Source organism: Labrus mixtus, chromosome 23 (genome assembly GCF_963584025.1).
Source record: "Labrus mixtus chromosome 23, fLabMix1.1, whole genome shotgun sequence".
Lineage (NCBI taxonomy): Eukaryota > Metazoa > Chordata > Actinopteri > Labriformes > Labridae > Labrus > Labrus mixtus.
This window is the reverse complement of record NC_083634.1, coordinates 2,575,974-2,596,096: the sequence shown is the minus strand read 5'-3', so window position 1 is coordinate 2,596,096 and position 20,123 is coordinate 2,575,974. Positions and strand designations below refer to the sequence as shown.

General features: G+C 39.9%; 2 protein-coding genes and 1 long non-coding RNA gene across 5 annotated transcripts; all 3 read right to left on the bottom strand.

The window, feature by feature from the left end:
- Positions 1 to 645: 645 nt before the first annotated feature.
- LOC132958527 (uncharacterized) lies at positions 646 to 4,533 on the bottom strand. The gene is made up of 5 exons (XM_061031430.1): positions 4,236 to 4,533; positions 3,375 to 4,076; positions 3,120 to 3,245; positions 2,992 to 3,023; positions 646 to 1,396 (listed from the first exon to the last, which is right to left on the bottom strand). The coding sequence occupies exons 1-5, from the start codon at positions 4,345 to 4,347 to the stop codon at positions 1,277 to 1,279; spliced, it is 1,092 nt and encodes a 363-aa protein (XP_060887413.1). The 5' UTR covers positions 4,348 to 4,533; the 3' UTR covers positions 646 to 1,276.
- A 3,948-nt stretch (positions 4,534 to 8,481) lies between these two features.
- On the bottom strand, positions 8,482 to 11,331 carry LOC132958753 (uncharacterized). 3 transcript variants are annotated; one of them, XR_009666824.1, is made up of 4 exons: positions 10,337 to 10,476; positions 9,526 to 9,633; positions 9,297 to 9,346; positions 8,482 to 8,947 (listed from the first exon to the last, which is right to left on the bottom strand). It is a non-coding gene; the product is annotated as an uncharacterized LOC132958753 (long non-coding RNA). The 3 variants fall into 3 exon arrangements; XR_009666823.1 differs by lacking the exons at positions 8,482 to 8,947; positions 10,337 to 10,476 and adding an exon at positions 10,843 to 11,331 and having other exon boundaries at positions 9,157 to 9,346; XR_009666822.1 differs by lacking the exon at positions 8,482 to 8,947 and having other exon boundaries at positions 9,157 to 9,346.
- A 1,716-nt stretch (positions 11,332 to 13,047) lies between these two features.
- Positions 13,048 to 17,315, bottom strand: LOC132958221 (uncharacterized). Its single transcript, XM_061030927.1, has 5 exons — positions 16,933 to 17,315; positions 16,074 to 16,775; positions 15,819 to 15,944; positions 15,691 to 15,722; positions 13,048 to 14,516 (listed from the first exon to the last, which is right to left on the bottom strand). Exons 1-5 carry the CDS (start codon positions 17,042 to 17,044, stop codon positions 14,397 to 14,399), a joined length of 1,092 nt encoding a protein of 363 aa, XP_060886910.1. The 5' UTR covers positions 17,045 to 17,315; the 3' UTR covers positions 13,048 to 14,396.
- Positions 17,316 to 20,123: the final 2,808 nt, after the last annotated feature.

The window sequence follows — 20,123 nt, the reverse complement described above, 5'->3', positions numbered from 1 at the left end:
CACACAGATCTGCAGATATGCAGAACAATTTTGAAAATTTCAGTTATTTAATAATGGCAGAGAAGTTAGTTTTTTTGCTGTAAGTCCTGAAAATTCACACAAATCATTGGTTACAACTGAGGCGGGCCTTTCCATTGGCTGTCATCTTACATATAACTTTTTGCCACACTCCTGCTTTGCAAATGCCTTCACATAGCCTAAAACGTGTGAGTGTATGGCGGCCGCCAGAAGCCTGTCGTCTCATGCCCTCTCGCCCTCACTTAAAATTCATACTGTTTAATTAGGCTACAGGAATATAAAAGCACTTGTTACTTGTTACTTTATGTGAGATTAAGGTTTATTGACATTGATTTGGTGGGCGAGGTTACGCTAACGTCAGCACAGTAGCATCTTCTCTTTTCGTCTGTCTCTCTGTAAATAAATGTGAGCATTTGTTAGAATGATATATGAATTATTAAAAGAAAAATTTGAAATGGGTAGAGATATATCAGTTTTACTTATACCTACTCCTTTTCAAACACAGTTACTTTTGGTTTGTTTGTTTCTTATTTTAAGTTACTGTTGTCCCCACTGTCTAGGGAAACGTAGACACAACATGAAAGTGACCCCCACCCTTCCCACTCCAAAGAAAGCAGGCAGCACTAGTTCAAGTAGCAGTATACTTTAATACAGAGTTGGGCAGTGCCTAAAACATCAAGCAAAATCTAATAAAATTCCCAAAGTTCCCAACCAAAAACCAAAAACGTTGAATAAATTGACTCATAAAAAGGAGAAAAAAAAGGAACAATCAAAAAAGGCTATTCATTCCTATACTGCTGATCAAGTGTTTAATGATCTATTTATCAAAAGTTATTTACAAACTAACACTCAATAAATCTATCAGAATCTAAATATAGTTTCTAACACACACAATCTAAAAAACTCAGGCCTCCATAACTTTCAACAATCTAAAGACTGGAGATCTCAGAGCTAAATGCTGGTATTAGTAAGAGTGTGAGGTGAAGGAAGGAGAGTAGGCTGCAGCAGCTGAGATTTATGGTTTATTCCTTTTACCTCAGAACTAAGATCTCGGAGCTTGGAATGACATCACACCTGAGTTAACCGAGTTCCAGTTGCGAGTCTGCAACAAGTCGGACAAGAAACATGGACTCCTCCTTGAGTATCTTTGTTTTGTAAGCTAATACCAGGCAATAACAACACACTAAAGCCAAAGAACCGATTATACAGTCAATAGTTTTAGTCCTGCCACAAGTAGCCAAAGATGAAGCGTCATGATTTATGTCTTTACTCTGGAGTACACACATTCAGCTAGTGTGTCGTCCACATGTCTTCTTGATCTGCTGACCTGGTTTACCCTTAAAGCAGCGTAATGAAGATTATCTTCATTTATGTGACCCTAGACACAGAAAAAACAGAAAATCCCAATAAGTAACCGGCAACAACTAAAAGTTAAAGAATTCTAAGTAATTATTCTGAGCTGAAAAACAACAACAACAACTATAATAAGAAATTGTATTTATAAAGCGCATTTCTAGACCCATATTAAAGAAGAGCATTACATCAATGAGTTAGATAAGGGAGATAAAAATTAAAAAAGAAAAAACAAGAATAGAAAGAGCCCATATTATGCCCTTTTTGGGGTTCATATATTTAATCTATGTACCTACTTTTGTACGTTCACAATAGCTAAAGTCCAAAAAAAGTGTCTGTTTTCATGTACTGCTCCTCCTTGCTCCCTCTACACTCTGAGTCCATCAGCTACACTCTGCTGAGCCCACACTGTTAGACCCCACGTGGGCCAAGTCTGCTCTGATTGGTCTGCCGATCCGCTCTGTCGTTATTGGTCAGTTGCTCAGCACGTTTCTCGAAAATTTCAACATGAGCTGCTGGTCTTGCCACAACGAGCCAATGGGCTTAGATCAGTGATCTCACACTGACAATGAAGACACACTGACAAATTTTTATCAAGGGAGGCTAGAACCGAGCGTTATATGCGGCTAATGTTACAGCTAACAGGAGGAGGTAGGAGAAGCCGCGTTTCCGCGGACTTTGAATTTTTGCACATAGATGTGCCTAAACATGCACAGGATACTGGAAAACACACTAAAGAGCATATAAAACCAGAAAAAGCATAATATGGGACCTTTAATAAAATCACAAAATTGCAAATCACACATATCAGATGGGGAGATTTACTATTTCATAATAGTGGTCTTAGAACACCCATACTTTTAAAACTGCTGCTCCACTCCTACTCACATACACAGATCCCACAGGCGACAGATCATCCACGTTTTTTTCAAGTTAGTGAACAGATTCAGCTGATTTAAGGGGAGGGGAGAGTGCGTTTTAAAGTCATTGAACTAAAACAGCAGCGATCTTTTGTTTGGAATTTTATTTGTGAAATCACTAAGGGATTGTTGCTTGATGACATAAGTGGTCGCTCCATGATGTATGGGATTATTAAAATGCTGAGTTTTACAAACTGGAATGTTATTTGAGGAAAGTTCAAGGCCAAAAATAAGATGCTCAGTTTGGTCTGAAGTAAGCTGAGGAAAATGATGGGACATTCAGTTCTTGATAACTGCCTAAGCAGTTTTCTAGAGAGATTGAGTTGCTGTAGTCCGTCGGTTTAGGGTTAGGGACGTACAACTGAGGGTCACCAGCGTAAAAGTGATAACTGTGAAGAGTAAGTCAAGAATAAGGTCTAAATTTTCATTAATACCAGTTGCTTGCAATTGCAGAAGAGAAAAGTTTTTTTCATTTACATTTCAACGTCTTCTCCAAATGATAAATAACATCATTCCTCTTAAGACTTAAATCTGGCAGTCTTCAGAAAGTTCAACGTTATTCTGGACATTTCTACTTTATACTCAATATTTAGACTATTAGGGAGCACTGACGGAGTAAATACAAAACCAGATCCCTCTTGTTTTTTCTAATATTAAAATATGTTTGAAATGTAATTTATAATAGATTTGATGTAAATACCTGTGTATTTGTAGCAGATGAAGCAGAAGTTTCTGAAAAATAATAAAGAGTCATTTTATTCCAAATTTTAAAGTTTCTATGATCCAATGTTCAATCAATACACACAGAAACAAAAAAGTACTAATTACCTCCAGAGTGAAAGCTGATTTTCCTCCTAATACTGAACAGTATCACAGTGAGTGAAAAACTAAGGATGGTGGTTAATGTCAAAGCTCCACTCAAGAAATACACCAAGATATGGGAGTAGTCCTCTTCTGCAAAGAGAGAGACAAGAGGAGATGTTGCGGATCAGCTTTTTAGAGTCTTTGCTGGATTAGGTATATTCAAAAGGGAATTATGACTATTTATCAGAAAGCAATACTTTCAGCAGGAAAGTCACTTACTTTCAATGTCCAGGTGGGTCCCGTTTCCAAAGAGAATGCGTCCACATGAGGCGACAGCGCAGTAGTAAGTCCCAGCATGAGCGCTACTGACGCTCTTCAATGGCAAGTTGTAGACACAGGTGTTTGTTTCTGTGTTGGAGCTCCTCACACACTGATCATTGCTGCCGCCATGGGTGTAAATGAGTCCTGGATGAGATTCTTCAGAGTTTCTGAACCAGTAAACACTGTGTTCTCCATCACAGGTCCCAGTGTGGACTGTACAGTTCAGAGTCACAGAGCTTCCAAGCTGGATGGTCTCAGATTCTGACTGATAAACCGTAGCCGGGATGTTCAAACCTGAACTCTTAACGCTGACTAAAGTACCCACTGCAAATTTCAAATTTACTGAAAAGCTAACTGCACAGAAGTAAGTAGCTGTGTCTGAAATGTGTAAATCTTTGATATTCAAGTGAGTTCCACCATTTACGGCTTCCAGTGTAAAACGTGGGTTGTTCTTCCACTCATCATTAAATGGAATGTTTTTATTGGACCCATAGAAGGTAGACATCAGTCTTGGTTTCTGTCCGAGAGGTTGCTTATACCAGAAAAAACGTTTTACCCTATTACTTCCAGAGGAACATTTCAAAGTTATGTTGTCTCCGACATTTGCTGATATAAATTCTCTCTCTTGATGAACAGATGAGGATTGATCAGTCATCTGAGCTGAAGTGACAAGAGAGACAGAGTACAGATGCAATTAATATAAATACATTGTAAATGCATCTAATGTACTGTTGTACTATCTGCAATATTAGAGGAACACATTTAGAGGCTAAGACAAGTAGAGTGACCCCACACTAAAAGAAAAAAAACACAACTCACCACTTTTGTCCAAGATGAGAAATGTGAAATAGAAAAGTAACTTTGGAGCTGTCATCGTGCTCAAATTGCAGTGCTGAATGAGAAGACTCTTGATCTCTTCTCGACACCTCATAGAGAAGACTGCTTTTGATTGGTCAACCTGTAGTGACACCTCATGTCCTATTATGGAAACAAGTGAAGATGTTCACCGCCAGCAACAGCCACATCAAACTGATCTCAGCAGCTCAGTTTGGTATTAATTTTAAACACCTCCAACCTTTTTGGTTTTTGACCTAATTCTGTCTACATTCTTTCTCCCTGTTATGACATTTGATGTATTTTAACATTGTAATAACATGGTGTTCATCCAAAGATGGGTTGTATCATAACTGTGCCAGTTTTTAGTTACAAGATAATTAGTATGTTATTCAGCTATGCTGTGTGTTATTATATCTCACTGATGCAAGTGTCACTAGATGGTATTGGTGGGAGATCTTTCATCGAGAAATGGGCTCCTATTTCATACATGGCACAAGTCTAGGTTTCAACCTGAGCAGCACCACCAGAGGTCCTCGTTTATGCCAGTGTGTGAATTTAGCAGGGTGATGTTACCATTCACAATGGGTAGAGTTTCTCTCCTGTTGTAACGTGAGCATTATAAAACAATGCTAAACCTAACTAGGTCAATCACATGATAGCCGACTACCACAAAGGGGAGCTGTTGTTTAAGTTATTAGTTTTGTAAGGGTATATGTTATCCTATTTGCTGCTATGTATTTGAATGTTACTTGATAATACCCTTGATTGCAGCATGGTTCCGTCTCGGCCACATTCTGGAAACAAACTCCTGCTGTTCTAGATAAAGAGTAAATACCTTGACATAAAGTTTTTGACTGGTTCCTTTTATAGTAGAAGTTATCACATATTTTTGACAACTAGGTGAACTGGTTTCATAGGTCCTGGCGCCCTGTTTTGTTTTGTTTTTAGCTGGAGCTATGTCACAGTGTGCTAGTAAGCTAGGTGACTACATGAGCAGCGGGGACGAGGAGGAGCCCAGCAGGGACGAGAGGCAGAGTGCGCTGTTGGCTGCAGTGAAGCTGCTTGGGGAAGAAGAGACTCGTGTTCAGATGGCGACTTTTGGGACTGGTAATTTGTGGAGGGACACGAGGACTGGACCTAGCATGAGGAGAGCTTGGGACACTTTTTCTCTGCTAATGGAATTACAGAGGAGGCTAAGAAGTGCTCTATTCTTCCGAGTGGGTATGGGGCGAAGACTTATAAGCTGATAAGGAACTTGGCCACAACGCGAAAACAAGAGGAAATTCCACATTATGAACCAGCTCGTGGGGAACCACCACAATCCAAAGCCTTCTGTGATCATCCAAAGGTTTAAGTTTCACATTCATTTCAGGAAGCCAGGTCAGTCTGTGGCAAATTTTATGGCTGAGCTTCGGCAGCTCTCCGAACACTGTGAAGTCGGGAAACCGATGGGAAAGCCTCCATCCACCCTTCCATCCATCCATCCGTTTTCCCCCGCTTCACTGAGGTCGGGTCACGGTGGCCGCAGGGGCAGTAAGTTAAACCAGACATCCCTCTTTCCAGCAATGTTTTCCAGCTCCTCCTGGGGGATTCCAAGGCGTTCCAAGGCTATGCAGGATATATAATCTTGCCAGCGAACTCTGGGTCTACCCTGGGGTCTCCTCCCAGTTGGGCGTGCCCAGAAGACCCCCAAAGGGAGGCGTCCAGGAGGCATCCTCATCAAATGCCCAAACCACCTCAACTGGCTCCTTTCGATGCGAAGGAGCAGCGGATCTACTCCGAGCTCCCCTGAATGTCTGAGCTCCTCACTGTATCTCTAAGGCTGAACCCAGCCACCCTCTGGAGGAAACTCACTTTGGCTACTTGTATTCGCAATCTCATTCTTTGGGTCACTACCCATAGTTCATGACCATTGGGGAGGGTTGGGACAAAGATCGACCAGAAAACTGAATGCTTTGCCTTTGCCAAAATTAACTGCAATCAATGAAACTCAATCAAACAAATGTCTATTATAAACTAAGCTACAGCAACAAAGTATTTACAAACAAACAGAGTGACACACGTGTGTGTGTGTGTGTGTGTGTGTGTGTGTGTGTGTGGGGGGGGGGGAGAGAGAGACAGAGAGTGAGAGAGTTGGGGGAGGCAGAGTGAGAAAGAAAAAGCATCATGTGGTGACGTCACATGGGCATAAATCAGTTGGCGCGCACTGTAGCTGTTCCCACTCAACATTCTTGAAGCCAAAATATACCGCTTAGGGGCGCTTCCATCTTGCGATTTTGACGTCATTTGGAGCCAGAGTCTGCGCAGTAGGGTCCGGGGGCAGGAGCCCTGGTAAGACGCCCCGCCCATTTAGCGTATTGCCCTGATGACTTACGCAGCCCAGCTACGTCGAAAGCGCTCCGCCGGTCTACGAGTCTTATGAAGAAATGTGTAAGTACAACAAACCGCTGTATTCAAAGTCTAATATTTAAACACACTGTTTTAAAAAATCCCGCTATTTTGATCATTATTGAAAATACGTGGGCTGCTGGGTCCTCTGTTTTTAACGAAATCGTTCTATATTTAAGCTATATTTAAGCTAGGTTAGCACCACAGACCGTAGGCTACAGGTGGTAAGATATGTTGTATTTTGTTAGAAACTGATAGTCTGTAATGTGATTCATGTCTGCTTTTCTAATATATTTAAGTGAACAGTAAATCAGTTGTTTTTTGTATCTTCATTTAGGCAAAGAAGAGATAAAAGCAGCTGGTCTGACATCTTCCACAGAGGTGAAGTGTAAGTTAAAATCATCTGTTAAAAGTTTATATCCTGTGATTTTTATTTAAGTTTGTAAAAGAGGATTGTAAAAACAAGCTATTGTTAACAATACAGTCTTCTAAAATAAAAATCACACCGAGTCATACACCAGCTAATTGTTAAATAGAAAGGTGATGTTTTCTTTTCCATTTTACAATCAACAGAAACTAAAAATGACTAATGTCAACCTTCATCTGCACACCTGTTACAGAGGTCAGGCTGGGGTCACATAGTTTGAAGGAACCTCCTCCTTCTTTCACCTGTGTCAGATGCCCTGCTCATCCACTGTGGTAGAAATGACCTTACATCAGCAGCTCTCCCAGATGAAGAGTCCTCTCTGCCATCACCCAGAGGAGCTGATCAACGTCTGCACAACTGAAGAAGGTGGACAGAGTCTGGAGCTTTGTTACAGTGAACAGTGAGAAGGTGGACAGAGTCTGGAGCTTTGTGACAGTGAACAGTGAGAAGGTGGACAGAGTCTGGAGCTTTGTGACAGTGAACAGTGAGAAGGTGGACAGAGTCTGGAGCTTTGTGACAGTGAACAGTGAGAAGGTGGACAGAGTCTGGAGCTTTGTGACAGTGAACAGTGAGAAGGTGGACAGAGTCTGGAGCTTTGTGACAGTGAACAGTGAGAAGGTGGACAGAGTCTGGAGCTTTGTGACAGTGAACAGTGAGAAGGTGGACAGAGTCTGGAGCTTTGTGACAGTGAACAGTGAGAAGGTGGACAGAGTCTGGAGCTTTGTGACAGTGAACAGTGAGAAGGTGGACAGAGTCTGGAGCTTTGTGACAGTGAACAGTGAGAAGGTGGACAGAGTCTGGAGCTTTGTGACAGTGAACAGTGAGAAGGTGGACAGAGTCTGGAGCTTTGTGACAGTGAACAGTGAGAAGGTGGACAGAGTCTGGAGCTTTGTGACAGTGAACAGTGAGAAGGTGGACAGAGTCTGGAGCTTTGTGACAGTGAACAGTGAGAAGGTGGACAGAGTCTGGAGCTTTGTGACAGTGAACAGTGAGAAGGTGGACAGAGTCTGGAGCTTTGTGACAGTGAACAGTGAGAAGGTGGACAGAGTCTGGAGCTTTGTGACAGTGAACAGTGAGAAGGTGGACAGAGTCTGGAGCTTTGTGACAGTGAACAGTGAGAAGGCTACCATAGTCATCCTCAGAGAAAACACAGAGATCCTGGTCAATATTCAATGGTGCTATTTTTCTTTCCATGATGTTGCCCTGTGTTTGAAAGGCCAGATGCTGGAGGGTTGTGTTGGATTTGCTTTTCCATCATATTTTAACAGTCAAACAATCATCCAGGATCTTTGTTAAATTATTTTTTATACTTTCTCCTATGTTCCAGCAGTTCAACCTGTTGGTCTCCCTTACTTATTTTACACATGGTTAATGAAACCAGGGGTTGTTTATTGAAGTTTTTTTTTTTCATAAAATGTTTAAATAAACTTTTTTTAAAATCTGAATTGACTGTCTCTGATTAACTGGAGCACTACAACGTGTTGGTCACAGTAAAATAATTTAGCAGTTAAGTTTATAGCTCACATTTGAAAAGGCCTTGAACTGACATTAATTTCTTCTCGACCAACAACAGCTAAGACAACAGCAAAGCTAACAGACGAGTTCAGCTTGTCACAGCCGGTCTCGTCTGAGATAAATGGCCTTCAAACTTATTTAATATTAAACATTTAAAGCCAATAAGCATAACAAGATACGCATGAGATTCCATTTCCATTTATTCAATCACAGACTTCTCAAACAGTCTGGCATGTTGTGCTACTGTTTTCAAGAGTTAATGACTGAAGAGAAGAACTCCATCGAGAGAGGACAGGAAACGTTCAGGGGACGAGTTCTCCATGTTGTCAGGGGTTGTTGATGGATCTGAATCTGAGGGCATCTTCTGTAATAGAGAAAAACAATCATGGAGTTAAATGTAAAGTATAATGAATTTTACTGTGATGTTTATGCTTCAGACCTGAAATCAGATCTGTCCTCAGGTTCTGCTAAACTTCAGCTTCTAAAGTTTGTTTTTAAGACAGGAGAACTATTTAAGAGGAAAAACAAAATATATCACAAGACAGGATGAATCCAATAATATGATCCGCTTTATGAATTTATGTTTTAAGACAAAAGTGTTCCTGCCACTTTCTATTGAAGATTATTTTAAACTGTCATCACATGGGCCAGCCTGATAAATTAAACTAATGTTAAATATTCTCATATAATCAGATTTGTGTGCAGAACCTCACCGGAGCTGGAATCAGAGTCTGGACTGCTGTTTCCTTTGAGCATTGATTTCCTTGAAGACAGAAAGAAGAACAATTTAAACATGAACTTCTTGCAGAATCACAGAGGCTGTTAAAATCTTCTGCTAGTCTTCCTTACATTTTAAGAAGGATTATAAATTGTTACTAAAATTACTTTGATGCTGATAGCGGTTACAATAACACAGTCCAATCATATAAGAGATCATTTTACCTTTGAGTCCTATGTGAAGACATGCTCTTCAGAATCAGCACTGCAAAGACAAGATGATGGCGTCCACCTTCACAACGTGCTGCTTCAGTCTGGCTGCATCATGGTCACCTACAGGAACACCACAGAAATGCAATCAAAGTACTTTATTTATCAGAGGATGTACTGTATGCAAAGTAGAATTTTTTTTAGCTGTAATTCCTCAAAAGATTTGAGACTGCTTTGTTATTTGAGAGCACAGATTGTTTCTTTTCCCTTCTCTCTGTTTGCCTGTACATGACCTCTTAGTGCTGTAAAAGATGTTACAGTAAATCCTGGATCAGCTGTGCGGATGGTGTGACTGTGTGGTAAAGCTTTATTAAAGTTGTCACGCACATACACATATGCCTTTGGAGAGTAAAAGTACAGTGTGGTGGCAAACTGCTTATAAAATATAAAATAGTATTTTATTGGTGAGGTGCCCCAATCAAAGCGTCCTACAGAGTATCAGCAGCAGGCTGTAGAGGGAGGAGACGAGCGCATTATGGAGAGGAGCGCTCCGGAGGGGGCGAGCTGGGGGAGAGACGAGAGACCTGAGAAATAGGAAATCCCAGTTTAAAATATAATGTTGGTGAAAAGAGGGAAATAGGAAGACATAAATGTCAATGTTGAAATTCTTTTGAATGCAGAGGCTGTGGATGTTCAGTTTTCTTTGGCTATAAAAAGGCAATATTACGGTTAATATTACATTACACCACCGCAGGTTGTTGATGTTTGTGTTCATGTTTCGGTTAGTCTCTTAAATCAGTAACAATTATATTAAATCAGATCTTACCTTTAGTTTTATCTGGATACATAGAGAAATATTCTACCCTCGTATATAGTACTATGAATTTCAGCCTGCACGGTGAAAGTAAAACCAGTTACTCTCGGTATAGCCCACTTATCACTCAGACTGTAAACATGTACACATTAGTAATGATGACAATTATTTGACTTTGTTTTTGCCCTAGATACTTTTTTGAGACTTCACCAGACGTATTTATTTTTGCTGTAAAATAACTGTACAGTCAATGAACCACATCTATGAACGGATTTTATATTACGATTCTTGGTTTTAAATACAATTTAAATCACAGTAATGATATAACAATATCAAGAAACATAGCATGTCAGTTATTAGGTTTGCTCATTTTAAAAAATAAAATAAAAAGATAAATCATCCCGGATAAGTAACCTAGCTTTACAACATTTCAGCTAACCTTAGACTGCTTATGTGTTAGCTAGCTAGATAACGACTTTAGCCAACCAATGACACATAAATCACACTTTTTTACTTACCGAAAAAACTGCAAAGATCCCTTAGCTCCCACAGGTCGGTTAGAACAGTTTACTGCAGAACAACTCATTTTGCCAAAAAAAGACGAAAAAACTGAACGGAAAAATTCAATGGCGTCTCGGCTTTCCTTCACTACGTAACTTTTGCTATTCACAGAGAGAGCTACGCAAGATCGGCAGCTGTCAATCATCGTCAAATATGACGTAAAATCCTGTTTTTCAACCTCAAATAACTTATTTAAAACAAACTTCACAGAAAAATGAGCACTTGAACACAATGTAGGGTGATAATAACTAATGATCACAGCAGAGTTTAGGTTTGGAAAAAAATGATGTGACGAGTATTTTAGCTTTACAGTTTGACCCACATCCCATCTGTTATCATTGAGGAGGCGGGGTTTATGACCTATACTGCAGCCAGTCAGCAGGGGGAGCTCTAAAAATAAAAGCTTCACTAGACCGGGGACCTTGTCTCGTCCATTATTTTTACAGTCTATGGCACAAATGGGTGGACAGAGAACAAAGGGAGCCGTGTGGCTTGGCCTTTGAAGCAGCTTGAGCTCTCTGAGTTAAACACAAGTAAGCCAGTAGCTGGATTTCATTCAACGGCATGTACACTGGTCTTCCTGATGGTGAAAGCAGTTCAGCAGTTAACTGAAAGTAGGCTGGCGCAGCAGTGAATAAAACACATAGAAAGGCGAACATGGCAGATCGGCTACAATGAAACAAATGCAGCAGCTTACAAAAGATAATAAACAGCAAGTGACGTTTCATCAACAATAATGGACAATTATCAGTTGTTAGAATAGAAACACATCCTAAAGCTATTTCTGCGCAGACAAAAGCCTCTTACTTGGGATCATTTCTGGTGATTGTCGCAAGGTTGGTCTGATGTTCAATCTGTTGAATGTTGATTAAATGATTCAGGCAGGTTTTTCCTTGGCAGATGAAGAGGGGACAGCAGGAGACAGACCTTCGACAAGAGCAATGCTCTATTGTCTTCCTTGTTGCAGAAAAAGATGTATGTTTTCTTCTTCATCTACATGGGGCTGTCTGCAGTACTCCTCTCCGGTTGTGTTCAATGACGTCGAAGTAAACGAAAGAAAGAAAACTCTTGGTGCTCGACCAGCCAGATGCTGAATGCGCAAAACTCTTAAAAATGTTCCTTGGAAGTATAAGTCCTCTTTTGTTGGAAGCATGTGAGAGAGATAGAGAGCACCTACGGAGAAACCTCAGTTCTTTTGAGGTTAAACTGTGAAGCTGAATTGGCCTGAGTCCTATGCCAGCACATGGCTGGTCCCAACACTTATTACTTTATTTAAGATTAAGGTTTATTGAAATTGAATTGGCAGGCGAGACTACGCTAATAAATAGATTTAAGCATTTCTTGGAACGGTATATGAAATAATAGAAGAAAAGTGATATATATGTTTTACTTCTACCAACTCCTTTTCTAGACACAGTCTTAATTTTTTTTTTTTTTTATTATCTTATTTAAATTTTTTGGTTTGAAACTCTATCCTTTCAAAAAAGACTCACTATACTGCATTTTACTCTCAACTGTGGTACGAACAAGAGGCCCTCTCCGGTCTTGAAAAATGAAGCCAATGCGGAAGTGTAAATTCCTGCAGTACGTCAAGTGTCCACTTAAGGCTGCAGAAACACGGGAAGTCACATACATATGACTGGCAAAAAAGCAGTTTTTACAGCCTAAATTAACATGTTTACAGCTTGGTACAAAAGATTGGAATAGGTCTAATTAGTAATTGTCAACACTGGCAAACACTGTACAGGGGGTGAATTTTTTTTAAACGCTGCGTTTTCATTTGAAAAATAATACGTTATCCATAGTTAGGAGCGCAGCTGACATAATTGATAGGAAAGCGTTATGGAAAAGTTCGTCAAGAGACTTAAAACCCGCCTCAGCTCCGGCTCTCAGCATGTTGTTAGGTTGACTGAAAGTTAGGCTGAGACAGGATTTCCAGCATGGCGGCTGCTTCCGATGAGCCTCCAGAACCCCGTGCTGCAACAGATGGATAACGACACTCAGGCTTCGTCCATTAACATTCATAGTCTATGGGTACGACATGGCGCAAAGATGTTAAGTTACTGTTGTAATGTCCCCACTGTCTAGGGGAACTATATACACACTGTAATAAGTAACCCCCTCTCTTCCCACTCCCAAGAAAGCCAGCAGCACCAGTCAAATTCAGAGTTCAAGCAGCTGTTTATTTTAATACAGAGCTGGGCAGTGCCTAAAACATCGAGCAAAAGTTATTTAATAAAATCCCCAATGGTCCCCAACCAAAACACAAGTTTAAACAATTGACACATCACAGGAAAATCAAAAAAGGCTAGTCATTCCTACACTGCTGATCAAGTGTTCAATGATCTATTTTTAAAAAGTTATATACAAAATAACACTCAAAATATCGATCACACACAATCTAAAAAACTCAGGCCTCCATAACTTTCACCGATCTAAAGACTGGAGATCTCAGAGCTAAATGCTGGTATTAGTAAGAGTGTGAGGTGAAGGAAGGAGAGCAGGCCGCAGCAGCTGAGATTTATGGTCCGTTCCTTTTACTTCAGAACTCGGATCTGGGAATGACCACACAGCCCAATTAACCACGTTCCAGTTGCGAGTCTGCAACAAGTCGGACAAGAAACATGGACTCCTCCTTGAGTATCTTTGTTTTGTAAGCTAATACCAGGCAATAACAACACACTACCTGATAGTTTAGTAACATGACAACATGTATACACACAGATATAACTTGCACGACACTATAGGTGTGATTGATTTAATTACATGACCCTGTTTACGTATCAGACCAGCAACTCTGAATTTCTGAGTTCTGAGGTCTTATGTGAATACAACATTAAAAGCTGTCATGTCAGGTGTAATCCAGGAATACTAGTTGAACTGACCAATCAGACGCAGCACCTGCACCAGCATCTGATTGACAGACATACACACACACACACACACACACACACACACACACAGACACAGACACACACACACACACACACACACACACACACACACACACACACACAGACACACACAGACACACACACACACACACACACACACACACACAGACACACACACACAGACACACACACCGACACACACACACACACACACACACACACACACACACAGACACACACACACACACACACACACACACACACACACACACAGACACACACACACACACACACACACACACACACACACACACACACACACACACACACACACACACACACTGCAAGGGAGGAGAAAGAACTGAACATACTGTACCACAATAAAAAAATATGACCCAGGGTCATAACACTGTAACATACAATTGGAGAGAAACTGAAAATCATTGTACTAAATAAATTGTATGTCACACTATTTGTATTATAGTATTACTGTTTTACATTAGACATTTATGGTAAAACATTTGAAAGATCCCTGTTGTCTGAAAAGCCAAATAACCGGTAAACACAGTCAATAGTTTTAGTCCTGCCACAGGTAGCCAAAGATGAAGCGTCATGATTTATGTCTTTACTCTGGAGTACACACATTCAGCTGGTGTGTCGTCCACATGTCTTCTTGATCTGCTGGCCTGGTTTACCCTTAAAGCAGCGTAATGAAGATTATCTTCATTTATGTGACCCTATATAGAAAAATAAATCACAATAATTAACCAACAAAAAACTAAAAGTTAAAAACTTCAAAGTAATTCTTCTGAGCTAAAGAGCAACAACAACAACAATACAAATCATAAACTGAATTCATAAAGCATATTTCTAAACCCATATTAAGAAGTGCATTACATCAATGAGTTGAGATAAGGCAGATCAAAATTAAAAACAATAATAGAAGTAGTAATAAAAAGACAAAAGTGATAAATAATATCATACGATGTACTTCAAGTGATCCAATAAATACAAAAATACCAGACATGGGCACACAGATCAAAGGAGTTAGATCAGACAAATTTAAAAAGTGGGTTTTAGAGTTTTATAAAACAGTGAACATTTCAGTTGATTTAATGGGAGGGGAGAGTACGTTCTAAAGGTCATGTTTTATGCAAAATATACTTCACCATGTTTTTCTAACACTATGTGTCCCTAGTCCATCTACAAACCCCCCAATTATGAGAAAAGTCTATCCTCTAAGTCTAATGCCTGCTCCACTTTTCAGAAAGTGTGTGCTCAAACAGGCCGTGGAGATTTCCCCTTTGTTACATCACAAAGGGCAGTAACATCTCCCCCAGGAGGGTGACAAGTAAAATGCACAGAGTAAAATGTTGGGTTTTTCAAACTGTGAGAGGACAAATACAATGAAGAATATTTTTTGAGAAAAGTTCAAGGCCAAAAATAAGATGCTCAGTTTGGTCTGAAGTAAGTTGAGTAAAATGATGGGCCATTCAGTTCTTGATAACTGCCCAGCAGTTTTCTAGAGAGATTGAGTTGCTGTAGACGGTCGGTTTAACAGAGACGTACAACTGCGGGTCATTAGCATAAAAGTGATAACTGTGAAGAGTAAGTCAAGAATAAGGTCTAACTTTTCATTAATACCAGTTGCTTGCAATTGCAGAAGAGAAAAGTTTTTTTCATTTACATTTCAACGTCTTCTCCAAATGATAAATAACATCATTCCTCTTAAGACTTAAATCTGGCAGTCATACCAAAAGTTCAACGTTATTCTGGACATTTCTACTTTATACTCAATATTTAGACTATTAGGGAGCACTGACGGAGTAAATACAAAACCAGATCCCTCTTGTTTTTTCTAATATTAAAATATGTTTGAAATGTAATTTATAATAGATTTGATGTAAATACCTGTGTATTTGTAGCAGATGAAGCAGAAGTTTCTGAAAAATAATAAAGAGCCATTTTATTCCAAATTTTAAAGTTTCTATGATCCAATGTTCAATCAATACACACAGAAACAAAAAAGTACTAATTACCTTCAGAGTGAAAGCTGATTTTCCTCCTAATACTGAACAGTATCACAGTGAGTGAAAAACTAAGGATGGTGGTTAATGTCAAAGCTCCACTCAAGAAATACACCAAGATATGGGAGTAGTCCTCTTCTGCAAAGAGAGAGACAAGAGGAGACTTTGCGGATCAGCTTTTTAGAGTCTTTGCTGGATTAGATATATTCAAATGGTAATTATAACTATTTATCAGAAGGCAATACTTTCAGCAGGAAAGTCACTTACTTTCAATGTCCAGGTGGGTCCCGTTTCCAAAGAGAATGCGTCCACATGAGGCGACAGCGCAGTAGTAAGTCCCAGCATGAGCGCTACTGACGCTCTTCAATGGCAAGTTGTAGACACAGGTGTTTGTTTCTGTGTTGGAGCTCCTCACACACTGATCATTGTTGCCGCCATGTGTGTAAATGAGTCCTGGATGAGATTCTTCAGAGTTTCTGAACCAGTAAACACTGTGTTCTCCATCACAGGTCCCAGTGTGGACTGTACAGTTCAGAGTCACAGAGCTTTCAAGCTGGATGGTCTCAGATTCAGACTGATAAACCGTAGCCGGGATATTCAAACCTGAACTCTTAACGCTGACTAAAGTACCCACTGCAAATGTATAAGTTACTGAAAAGCTAACTGCGCAGAAGTAAGTAGCTGTGTCCGAATTGCGTAAATCTTTGATATTCAAGTGATTTCCACCATTTACGGCTTCCAGTGTAAAGCGTGGGTTGTTCTTCCACTCATCATGAAATGCAATGTTCTTAATGGACCCATAGAAGGTAGACATCAGTCTTGGTTTCTGTCCGAGAGGTTGCTTATACCAGAAAAAACGTTGTACCGTTTTATCTTCATAGATACATTTCAAAGTTATGTTGTCTCCGACATTTGCTGATATAAATTCTCTCTCTTGATGAAAAGATGAGGATTGATCAGTCATCTGAGCTGAAGTGACAAGAGAGACAGAGTACAGATGCAAATAATGTAAATAGATTGTTTAAGTCTAATGTACTGTTGTACTATCTACAATATCAGAGAAGCACAATTAGAGGAAATGTCAGGTAGAGTGACCCCACACTAAAAGAAAAAAAACACAACTCACCACTTTTGTCCAAGATGAGAAATGTGAAATAGAAAAGTAACTTTGGAGCTGTCATCGTGCTCAAATTGCAGTGCTGAATGAGAAGACTCTTGATCTCTTCTCGACACCTCATAGAGAAGACTGCTTTTGATTGGTCAACCTGTAGTGACACCTCATGTCCTATTATGGAAACAAGTGAAGATGTTCACCGCCAGCAACAGCCACATCAAACTGATCTCAGCAGCTCAGTTTGGTGTTCATTTTAAAAACTTTCAACCTTTTTTTTACGTGACCAAATTCTTTCCTCCTACTTTCTGTTATGACATTTTATGTATTTAAACTTTGTATGTGTGTGTCATATGTTGTATTCGCCAGAAGATGGGTTGTATCATAGCTGTGTCAGTAAGTAACAAGATAATTAGTATGTTTTTCAGCAATGCTGTGTGTCATCTCACTGATGCAAGTGTCACGAGAGGGTATTGGTGGGAGAGATTTTAATCCAGGCACAAGTCTAGGTTGCAAACTGACCTGCGCCACCAGAGGTCCTCGTTTATGCCAGGGCTTGAAATTAGCAGGGTGACGATGCCATTCACAATGGGTAGAGTTTCTCTCCTTCATAATATTTTCTGCTCGTTTCATATATTATGTTTCTAACTATTGCGTTCATATTGTGGAATTGTAACCCAGTAGAAAATAGGTTCTGTAATGTTGGTTTTAGTCAATGATATTGTTTATTTGCTGTGTAATCTCTCTATCAGGGTAGAGCAGTCTTGTAGTACTCGAAATCGGTCTTGCTCCCGAGACCACTTTTTGAAGGTCTTGGTCTCATCTCGGACTGACTCGGATTTTAAAACAAGACCAGTCAAGACCACCACTGATAGACTATTTTTCCAAGTCATTACTTTGATTCCAAGGAAAATGCCCCTTTCTAAAAGAAAAATTAACTTAAATCACTCCTAAATTAGATTTTTATCCACAGTGACAAGCCCGCTGCAAACAAGTTGATGGTTTTCTACTAATATTTATGGTCTTGGTCTTCTCTCGGCCTCGCCATGTCTAGGTCCTGGTCGTGTCTCTGTCTGGATCCCTAGATGTCTCGGTCTTGCCTTGGTCTCGGAGCACTGGTCTCTGGTATGTCTCGGTCTAGGTTAGTGTGGTCTTGACTACAAGACTATGGTAGTGTCCTTCAGATCCCGCTCCCATTGGCCAGGTCAGTAAATGCCTGCTCCTGACTGTCTATGGGAATTTAAGTTCCACTCATTACTGGGAGAAGTTTGGGAATGCAGTGTAAGATTATTATTTTAAACATATATTTAATTAAGTTACAGTTGAAGTACAAAGAACAACAACAACAACAACAACCTGTAGTAGTATTATGAATCCAAAGGTAAACAATAATGTATCTCTTTGGATGCCAACCGCCAACGAAAAAGAAGAAGTAGAGCGTACAAGAGAAAGGATAGGAGCAGGCAACTGCTGCTTGTGTTAGAAACTAGAGTAAAATTTGATAAAAAAAACATTACACAGGCCACTGTGTCCAGTAACAGTGTTGGCACAGAGACCCCCCCAACAACACACAGGACCACTCATCCACACCCAGGAAGGCTTCCACAACTGTCTTAGGTCAGACTTGCAAGCAGACCCCATATGGAATTTCTGGAAGAGGTGTGTTTAAATGATTTGCTGAGAGTTTCTTATGGCGTTCTTTCCTGATAGTGAGATGGAGTTAACCTCTCATCACTAAATTTGGGACATATTTTGCCTAAAGGCCCTGACACACTAAGGGATTAGTGTGGTTTCTCCTTATTTGTCTCCTCCGCCTCTTCTTTTTCCACTAAAAGACCAAGGGCTGACAACGCCAGCGCCATTTTCAACTTTTTATCAGACATTATTCTCCATTAGTAGACTACCTATAATACGAGTGGTGACCGACAGAGGTGTGAAAATGTTTTTCTCGTATCATAACAACGGACTACCGCCGCCTGCTGGCATGAAGAGTAATTTCCTCTCACACGTGCAGAAAGAACTTTGTGGTTGGCTGTTGACTGTAGTCTTTGCGGTGTGTTCAAGTGCAACTTTTTGGCCAAGATGTGTGGCAACACGAGGCAACGCCACAGGCGGCCTTCGTCGCCACTAGTTCTTTACCGTCTGCTTGGTGTGTCAGGGCCTTTACATCATCAATGTCCAAACTTCCAGTAGGTTTACCAGGAAATGGCAGAGCCAGCCAATCAGACGCAGTACACCTGTCACAAATTTACAGATATCGGCATGGTGTATATTTTACAGGGGCGTACTTCATTCAGATAGAAAAGATATTGAATATACTCCATGTATTACATAACAGAAGAAATGTGGTTTTCTCCAAACACTAACATGTGCTCTTCTTTATGAGAAGATCTGCACAGCTATTACTCTACATATGTTGAAATACAACACCTTCAGGAGGCATGCCAGGATGTTTTTGGACCAGCCATTAACCACAAACAGAACATAGATCAACAGACATTATTTTAGTAAATTTGCATATTGTTGAAAGAAAAGTCAGACAGAGAAAAATGTGAAGTACTTCTACCTCTAGTCCGGAGTGAAGTCCAAAGTAAAGACAAGCAAGTCTCAAGTCGAGTTGTGTACTAACCTTTGAATTTTGAGTCCTAAACAAGTCATTAGCGCTCTTCACCAAATAAAAGCAATTTTTACAGAGTAAGAATCTGTTACAATTACACAAATCATGATTGCTTTTTGAATTATTGTATTTAGCCTACCTAAAATAACAATACCAGTGTTACTGATTGTTTTTCTCTTCTTCCTAATTTCATTTTTTTCCATTTATTTTTCCTGAATTCTGTGTTTAAAGATGTGTTTCATTGGATCAGATCACTGATTTGGAACATTTTATTAGATCAGGTCAAGAATTTGGAAAATTATAAAAAAAATATATTTGCTCTCCTTCACTTTTTTTTATAAGGTAATAGTGCCCAGACCCCCACCACTCCCCCCTGGAACTTCCCCTTCATATTTGAAAAGGTCATTTAGCGTGCACTAGCATATATTTTTACTGTTTGGATATAAAGCATTGCTGTTTAACAGTCTGTGTGCAGAAGTTCACAGACTACAGCCGGCTTTAGTTAGACGTCACTATCGTTAAGTTGCTGACCGTTGATAAATGCAGACACAGTGCGAGTCCAAGTCATGTGACTCGAGTCCTTTTTTAA

Excerpts from the sequence above, each read along its gene's own strand:
- LOC132958527 (XM_061031430.1), bottom strand. The coding sequence starts at position 4,347 with ATGAGGTGTCGAGAAGAGATCAAGAGTCTTCTCATTCAGCACTGCAAT. Across the intron at positions 4,077-4,235 it reads TCTCATCTTGGACAAAAGTG|CTCAGATGACTGATCAATCC; the intron begins GTGAGTTGTGTT and ends TTGTCACTTCAG. Across the intron at positions 3,246-3,374 it reads GACCCACCTGGACATTGAAA|AAGAGGACTACTCCCATATC; the intron begins GTAAGTGACTTT and ends CTCTCTTTGCAG.
- LOC132958221 (XM_061030927.1), bottom strand. The coding sequence starts at position 17,044 with ATGAGGTGTCGAGAAGAGATCAAGAGTCTTCTCATTCAGCACTGCAAT. Across the intron at positions 16,776-16,932 it reads TCTCATCTTGGACAAAAGTG|CTCAGATGACTGATCAATCC; the intron begins GTGAGTTGTGTT and ends TTGTCACTTCAG. Across the intron at positions 15,945-16,073 it reads GACCCACCTGGACATTGAAA|AAGAGGACTACTCCCATATC; the intron begins GTAAGTGACTTT and ends CTCTCTTTGCAG.